The 9363-nt window shown below is 37.1% G+C and overlaps 1 protein-coding gene across 2 annotated transcripts; it reads left to right on the forward strand.

Annotated features, from left to right (window-relative positions):
* The first annotated feature begins 2282 nt into the window (after positions 1 to 2282).
* Positions 2283 to 8265, forward strand: LOC105282834 (protein CASC3). Of its 2 annotated transcripts, XM_011345090.3 has the most exons (9): positions 2283 to 2582; positions 3966 to 4396; positions 4482 to 4611; positions 4707 to 4855; positions 4942 to 5351; positions 5460 to 5714; positions 5922 to 5954; positions 6258 to 6517; positions 6633 to 8265. In XM_011345090.3, the coding sequence occupies exons 1-9, from the start codon at positions 2484 to 2486 to the stop codon at positions 7263 to 7265; spliced, it is 2400 nt and encodes a 799-aa protein (XP_011343392.2). In that variant the 5' UTR covers positions 2283 to 2483; the 3' UTR covers positions 7266 to 8265. The 2 variants fall into 2 exon arrangements, with proteins under 2 accessions (XP_011343392.2, XP_011343393.2); XM_011345091.3 differs by lacking the exon at positions 5922 to 5954.
* The last annotated feature ends 1098 nt before the right edge of the window (positions 8266 to 9363 follow it).

The following is a 9363-nucleotide window of genomic DNA, read 5'->3' on the forward strand; positions in this document are numbered from 1 at the left end:
GTACGGCAGCTCGTGCATTTCCGTCACAGAATCCGTACACGAAATGAATATCGGTGTATTCCTCATTTGAAAACACTTTTGGCATTCTGATAGTAATTGCTAGTTCACACGACGATTGAAATCTAACAGCTACTGTTGTGAAAGTAACAATCATACTGAATCGTTTCAACATAGCGAACATGAATACATGTGAATACACATAACATAAACATCTTCGACCTTCCAAATTCTACACTATGTTCCGTTGTTACTTATCTCATATTTCTTTTCAATATTGGTTTATAACTTTGTAATAAAGCATTTCTAAGCAAACTCGATATAAGAATTTTTTCTTATTTCCACTAGTAGAATATGCTCTCGCAGTTTGTCGGTTAAAACCCGGGACACCCTGTATATATAGATTACACTTACTGCCCTTTGAACAAAATTAGTTTTGTAAAATCTTTACGGACATATTTTACATGTAAGTTACGTGTAAATTCTTTGCCAAACCAATATAACTTTATTTTTAAATAAAACTCTATTATTGTTTTTATCATTTTATGTTTGTGATTTTCTAATAAATCATTATCTAATACGTGCGCGTCAAAATTGGTAAAAAGATTTTGGACATTTATATTTCTTATTACGTGCAAAGTCATTCTTTGAAATGCGTGTTTTATTTTCTATTCTATAAATATTAAATATTTTTTCTGTAGTGCTCGTTATTGTATGAGGTATGACCTCAATGATTAATCGACGTCCGTTCGTAAGTAAGGAGAAACCTTTCAGATTCAAGGATCTGTGCATCATCAACCATCGGAATTGCGGACCGATAATCGCAGAGAATTTAAGGAACCAAGTGTGAATTCTTTATTTCGGGACGATTTTTGTATTCCTGTTTTGGCTTTGTATCGTGTTATTGTACATGATTTGATACAACAATAACGAGCCATTTTGTTTTCACTTAGAATTTGTCACTTATAACACCTCACATGCGTCATGAAACCACAGAACAAATGCTTCAGTCAAAGGATATGTACGACTATTAGTTCATGGCTTGGCCGTTGGGACGTGGGTGCGCTGAGATCTTGGATCGCGTCTTTTACATTACCTAAGTGGCAACGTTAGCAGTCCATAGGTATATAGTCAAAGGTCCAAATTTAATGTTCTTTCGCACTTGCGGTGCGCCTAGTCTCCATCGTGCTTACACGTGGCAGAGCGCAATTATATTACGATATTTTACAAGGAGAAAATTTATTAGAAAATTTACAACCTTGGTCAATGTGCATAATAAATTTGATCAGTTTTTAAAATTCTTATTAAACAGAACCACACAAGATACTAAGAAATAACGCGCGCTCACTCGATAACGCACAAAGGCATTTTATTGGCTATATATTATCTTGGAAGACCTTTCAGATAACATATAGCCAATAAAATGTCTCTATGTAACACAATATTTTTCGTTGGAAAGCAACCTTGATTTCGGAACTTTTCTCTTTTGCCACGGGGAGGGCGTCACAATCGACTTGCTATTGGTCTATCACTTCTACCGAATAATCCTTTACGATATATTGCCGTTTTTTGGCTATATATTATCTTGGAAGATCTTCCAGATAACATATAGCTAATAAAATGTCTCTATGTAACACAATATTCTTCGTTGGAAAGCAACCTTGATTTCGGAACTTTTCGCTTTGCCACGGGGAGGGCGTCACAATCGACTTGCTATTAGTCTATCACTCCTACCGAATAATTCTTTACGATATATTGCCGTTTTTTGGCTATATATTATCTTGGAAGACCTTTCAGATAACATATAGCCAATAAAATGTCCCTATGTAACACAATATTCTTCGTTGGAAAGCAACCTTGATTTCGGAACTTTTCGCTTTGCCACGGGGAGGGCGTCACAATCGACTTGCTATTGGTCTATCACTCCTACCGAACAATCCTTTACGATATATTGCCGTTTTTTGGCTATATATTATCTTGGAAGACTTTCAGATAACATATAGCCAATAAAATGTCCTATGTAACACAATATTCTTCGTTGGAAAGCAACCTTGATTTCGGAACTTTTCGCTTTGCCACGGGGAGGGCGTCACAATCGACTTGCTATTGGTCTATCACTCCTACCGAACAATCCTTTACGATATATTGCCGTTTTTTGGCTATATATTATCTTGGAAGATCTTTCAGATAACATATAGCCAATAAAATGTCTCTATGTAACACAATATTCTTCGTTGGAAAGCAACCTTGATTTCGGAACTTTTCGCTTTGCCACGGGGAGGGCGTCACAATCGACTTGCTATTGGTCTATCACTCCTACCGAATAATCCTTTACGATATATTGCCGTTTATTCGTGACGAAGAATAAGCCCGACGCATCGTCAAGTATCTTGCAGTAATTAATTTTTTTCTCTTCGTGCGTTCTTGACGTTGATACAAGGAAACGATACAACGAGAACGCGTGGGTTTCGCATTAGGATAAAAACATGTCGGATACACGACGACGTCGAAAATCCAATCAATCGTGCGGTTCCGATGATCTCTCGGACTCGTACGAGGAGCTCAACGCGACAAAGGAGACCCAGGTGAGTATTCGTCGAAGATATTCCGTGAAAAAAAATGTTTTTCTCGCAGACCCTTGCAGGGACGCAAATGTCCCGCATCGCGCGGCTCTCGCGAAAGCCGAGAACCTCACTCGCGTGCAAACGTGTCTGCGAAAGCTCGATGATCGCTCGACTCGCATCGCCGAATTGCCAATCGAGGACAGTGATTAAGTAGGGCGATGTTGTGATTATAATGTACAGGATTATTGCAAATTTTATTATTGCGTATTATTGACGTTGTTACAAGAACTTACACTCGTTTTTTCATCGGTAATTTATAGATTAACTTATAAACTTTAGGAACGCCGTTTGACTTTTAAATATGTATTATAGTGCCTCATTGTATCAGATGATACAAAAGAGACATCTTTAGAAATGTTTAAGATATTTTGACAAATTTGTCAGTGTTTAATAATGTGCAAAGCAACTTTGCATTTGTTGCTTTGGTTGAAAATAATTTGGTTGACCAATGCGTTTCAGTTTGGTTGCTTATATGGACATCAAGTCTGATATAAATTACATATGGTTTATATCACATAAATAAACATATCAGAAAGTAGAAGTTATAGAGATTTAACGCATAAAAGAAATTTGTTGCCATTGCTACAGAAACCTCTTAGATTTTGAATAATTATAAAATAATATGTATGATTCCAGATATGATAATATGCAACATATAAATATGTAAATTAAAATATGAACTGGAATTATATTTCAACTTGTAATTGTGTCTAAATATTAAAATTTAGATAAAGTGGAGTTAACCTGCTCAGGAATTATTACTTTTATAAAAAATCAGTTTTTCATTTACTGAAGATTTTATTGCTAAAGAAATGTTGATTTATCTACAAAATATGTTTTATGATTCATTTTTAAATTTAATATTTTAATCTAACATTATTTAGAACCATGTGTCTACATAATATTGCCATTTTAAATATAGTATTTTAGCTAAACACTTATTAAAGTAATTAATCCACTAACTAATACTATAAAAAAGAGTTTTTGTCCAAGAAGAAAGTATTACCAGTGTTATATATTATAACACTACCATTTTATATATTTCATGGTTTATATTATAGAATGTACAAGTAGTTATTTATTTGAAAGTATTTCCACATTTGTGTAATTGAAAAATTAAAATGTTTGCTACCATGCATCATATGCATTCGGTATATCGATTTAACTTGATAGTATCACATCTGTGTAACAGTGATTTATCTCCAAAAAACAAAAAGTATATCTTACCAGCATCAAAAATAAAATATGGTGTCTGGATTAGTGAATGGTTTTCGAACCACACAGCGTTAGTGTACGTGTTGACTTGGACATATTGTTGTACAATACCAACTGATTGTCCTACAGAGTAGTGAACAAACCGATGGGCATCAGGATTCAGAATGTGATATTTATGAGAGTGAGTCGGATGGCGAATCACAGGAAGGTGGAGAGTTACGAGAGAGCGGGGACGGTCAGGAGGAAGAGAAGCCACAGAAGAAGTTGGACGACGACGAGGACAGGCGTAATCCACAATATATTCCGAAACGGGGCACGTTTTACGAGCACGACGATCGTACGACCGACGAAGTGACTGACAACAACACAGAAACGCAAACGAACACAAAAGAAACTAAGGAGAAGAAGGTGTGGAAGGATAAGGAAGACAGATGGGACCACGATCGGTACAACGATGAGGAGCAAGCTCCAAAGAGACCGGAAGAATTGATAGCTACGTACGGTTATGATATCAGAAATGAGGAAGGGCCGCCTCGCGCTAGAAGGAGAAGAAGATACGGGTGAGTTAAAAGTCTTGTTCTTTAAATCTTAATTTTATGTTAAATTTTGTGTTATATTTAATATTTCATTATGCATTTTTTTCAGTCGTGGGCCTAACAAGTACACAAGAAATTGGGAAGATGAAGATGCTTACGGGAAGACTACTCCTGGTAGAGGAAATATCAGGCGCTTTCAGAAAAACAATGAAGACTTTCCTGCTCTCAGTAATAATAAGGTAAACCTCGCGAAATGTATGACGTTGTTTATTGCCATTAACAGTTTTACGCTCATTGGATATCTCTTTCTTCATTTTTCTCGAAATTAATGCAGAATGCTTCGAGCAAAGTAGAAGAGCCTGTGATTTCATCGGCATGGTACAGCAGCAAGAACAAAACGCAGAAAACGCAGAACTTCCCGCCGCTTCAGCCCCAGCAGGACAATGCGAAGACTAAATCTGCTACCGTTCCCAATACACCTACGTACGTAATAATTTTACTTTGTTCTACTTCTTATGAAGCTTGTAGAAAGAAAAAAACAACTGGAGATTTCCATGAAAATGTTGTAGAAACGAAAGCAAGGTACCAGACGATTCAACTAATACATCTTGGAAAAAGGATGACAAGCACATTATTCAAAATCAAAATACGAATGGAAATAGCGGGTCGGGCGACGCGGAAAAATCAGTCAATGCTAAACCATCACCACGGGAAAACAACAAGAGGAACGCCCAAGAGTCCGTAAGCCTGGCCGCGAATAGGAGCCGAGGAAGAGGTTTCAAGCCCAATGCTAATAACAACATGGTCGCTAACAGAATAGTTGAGAACAAAGCAAAGGGACGCGGCCCCGGCCCAGTCACTATCGAGAATAGAAGGAACAACACTGTGCAGCACAGTGACGAGCACCAACTTGTTCATGATATGAAGCAAGTCAGCGTCAGCGATGGCAATCAGTATCATCAGCCCGCAAGACACAACAGTGAGTGTTGATTTCACTTAGTGATTACGTTAAACGGAAGGGAAGATGTTGACTTCGGCATTTAAATAACTAATTCTCATCTTTGTTTTTCTTTCAATCTACGTATAGAAGGCTTTTTCCCATCTTCCAACCAACACAGATCAAACGCAGTTCCACCTAGAATGCAGTCACATCAGCAACAAACGCATTCGCAACAGCAGACGATACAGCAGCAGCAACAACAGCAGCAACAGCAACAAGATAATTCTGGAAACAGACCTAAACGGTATTCCAGCCTGCGTCAACGACCTACCATTTCAGAAACTTCCGCACAGCAAAATTATCCATCTCAACACGCTCAGCATGGATATTTTCCACCTCAAGGTAACAATGCATATTGACATGTTAGACACACTAATTTGCGTACTAATTTTAACCCAGATTTATTGTATTGCTCATTTATGAAATTTCTTGTCTAATACAAGCATGTATTTGATATTAATATATTTAATATTAATGTGCTTCTCTCTTTCCTCCCTCCCCCCCCCCTCTTTCTCTCACTCTTACTGATTTGTGCATACACGTATTTAGCTGGAAACTCAAGAAGCGTTTTGGAATCTCAAGGTAAGAAAGAAAAGTGTACAAATTCCATTAACTCTAAATATAAAGCATGAATTATGTATGAGAGAAAATATAAAATAATAATATACGTTAATTTATTAAAAATATATTATTAAAATATTACTTTAACCGAAAATTATCTTTGATTATCATTAAAAATCCATTAAAAATTTTTTACAGTAATACAATTATAGAATACAGCCTTTACGTATAAATTATTTTTTTTGTAGATTCAAGATTCGATATACTGCTAGCTGAATCTATTTTTTTGAAGCTTTGACCAACTAATTCATCTTGCCGTTGTAGGTTACCCGCAGGGTCACTTTGAGCAATCTTCTCCAGTCGCTTCTGCCACAGCAGGACCTATGGCAGGGCAACCCGTTATTTCCTTGCCGCCTGGTGGACAGCCTGCTAGTTACGCGCCTCCAGCGTTCCTAGTTCCACCTCCGCAGTTCATACCTCCTCAAACTGCTCCTCCTAATATAATCAATTACGTGCCCGGTCCGAACGGACCAACGTTCCCACCAAACTTCCAGGGTTATCAAGGATACAGTCCTTCAGTACAGGTAAGACAACGAATTTGCATACGTTGCACTGAAAAATAGAAAGAGAGTCGCGAGGACCGATCAAATATGACGCACGCATCGTACATTCCGTGTCTTACGTGGGTTAAAATTGTAGCCCCAAGGACCGCCGCCGCCTCAAGAATTGTTCCAGCCGCAGGGATGCACTTACTACAGCCCGGCGCAACAGCAGCAGCAGCAGCAGCAACAGGCGGCTCCTATACGACGACCAAAAGCGGCGATACCCATTCTCCCACCGCCTGACAATCAACAGGGCGGTAGAGGAAGAGGTAGAAGCGCTCAGCCGTACCAGCACAGCAATCAACCTGGTGGTGGTGCTATCGTGCAACAGACTGAGCAGCAGGAAATTAAGAATGCGGCGGAGAGTGACGAGAAATCCGTGTCAGGACAATTCGATAGTGCGCAAATCGAGCCGTCGAGCGTGCCGGATCAGGAGTACGAGCACGCCATGGATCACGCTACGGACGTGATCGCGAGCATGGATGATACGAACGAAAGTGCAGAGGGAAACGCCGAGACGCACGCGAAGGTTGACGCGTTACTGTCCGCCGAGGACAACGTGGACGACAGTAACAGTGTGACAGAACTGTTAGAAACAACGTCTGCCGAGAAGAATGCCGTTTCACGTAGTCCCACGACAACACTGGCCGTTGCTGAAACTGAATGCGAATTAGGTAATATTGAATCAGCTATTTCCGAAAGTACCATCGTCGAGAAGGCCGCAGCCTAAAGAGCATTATTATTGTCATTATTATTACTATTATTACTCACGCATTGTATGCACGTGATGATGGTTCTCCCTTCGATTTCGATTTCGATTACGAAGTTAAGTGAAATGTCGTGTTGTAAACTATTCGCGATATGCTTGCAGAATCTTGCTTTGAGAGAGCGTTCGATTTATTCCCCGCATCTACAATAACGTAATTAATCCGAGGTGCAACCTCTGTACTGTACGAGCGATATTAATATAACGTCTGTTATAAAACTATTCACGAACAATTGCAAATCTATTTTACATCAGTTTTCCATTCGGAAAGGCGCGGTCGCGCGCGATTGTACTATAATTTACGAAATTTAGAGGATCTTTAACGAACAAAAATAATGTTCTTGATCGCAGCTGTGCCGTAAACTTATCAGAAAATAGTTATTTGACATACGTATGTATATTGCAATATATAGCTTTTAAGCTTCTGATCCCCCGCTGCGAGTATGTTGAATTATGACGGTAAAAGCGAGAGATTAGATTTGATCTACCTTATGGTACATCTATGATACGATTTTGCAACGTGCTCGCAAAAATTCGTGAAGTCACAAATAATTGTAGCCACTTTTGGGGTACAAGAAGCATTAGCGATGGTTGACTATAGTCAACCTTTTAATAACAAAAGGGTTGTTACTTTTTTAGCGTTGATTACACTCGATCAGAATTGATGGTCGATAATTCACAATTCTGAACAAAACGTCAGATTTGAAGGAAAAAAAATTATTAAGTCGCTACACCCATCATTTGTGACTTTTTGAACTTTTGCACACAAGCGCATTTAATAATTCATTCATATATCGTGTAGATATCTGCATCTGATATACGATATGAGTGAATTATATTGCAAACCATGTATAGACATGATATCGATATTTAATAAATATCAATATTTGATAGAACGAATTTATTATGAAGTACAATGTGAAATGCTTCGTAAATTGATGAATAAATGGCAGTAACATTTAAACTACTACAAGCTTATTTGCGTTCAAAACGTACGGCATGTGTGAATTAAATTTTTCTTTTTTTGAAATAGTTAAAAAAAACAATTTGTATAATTTCTCTCCCCTTCGCGTTACATTGATCCATTTATTATTACAACAATGGATATGAAGCCTTGAAAGCGTTAATCCTACTCGATCGTGAATAAAAAGGGTCGATATACGCGTGAATAGTACTATTAATAGTACTGTTATATGAATTTAATATATATGCTTATAAGTGAAAGCATATTAACCTATGGGACTATAATCCGTATTTATAATAATATACTTGAATATAGAAGTTAACGCTGATGTCATCGTCGCCTGTATTTCGTATGAAATAACGAATTTTTTCATACGCGGAAGTCTACCTATAATTCATTACTGTTTAGTGGAGAGACGTTATCGTGTACTAATGTAATATATTGGGCAGCTGCGCAGGCCATGACTGTGACACAATATATAACATAATATAAGCATGCATGCATTTGTATGTGTATAGAAAAAAATTATAGAAATAATTTTTTGTACGCAATTAGGACACAACACCAATGGAAGATATATTTAATTTAATGATATGTCTGCTTTCTCTCATTTTTTTGTCTTTATACATTTCTTTTTCTCTTTCCTTTTATTCGAAGAAAAAACTGCATTAATTTCGTTTTATGGGAGCTAAAAATATGAGAAACTATGATCGTAGCTAACCAGCTATGATGATGAAACTTGACACATTTACTATTATAATTTCTTCTAATTTGAATCTTCTTTCATAATATTTTATTTGCACGTTTTAAATTTTACAAATTAGCTTTCATTTTTGACAGATTAAAAACTACAAACTGACTATTATTACAAATAATATACATTTTGCTCTTTCTTAAGATACATAAGTTATGAATCTAAGATCTGAATTCCATATAATCATCAAGTTCTTGATCTAACCAATTCAGAGGTCACATTTTAAAACATATTGTAAACTAAGGGAGCACTTTGAAATGAAATTGATGGATTTATTCTCTTTCTATAACTTGCCACAGTTATTATACTTGAACGTATGATAATGGCAAAGTTGTACAAAGCCT

The sequence above is a fragment of the Ooceraea biroi genome, chromosome 7 (genome assembly GCF_003672135.1).
Source record: "Ooceraea biroi isolate clonal line C1 chromosome 7, Obir_v5.4, whole genome shotgun sequence".
In the NCBI taxonomy this organism is placed as follows: Eukaryota; Metazoa; Arthropoda; class Insecta; order Hymenoptera; family Formicidae; genus Ooceraea; species Ooceraea biroi.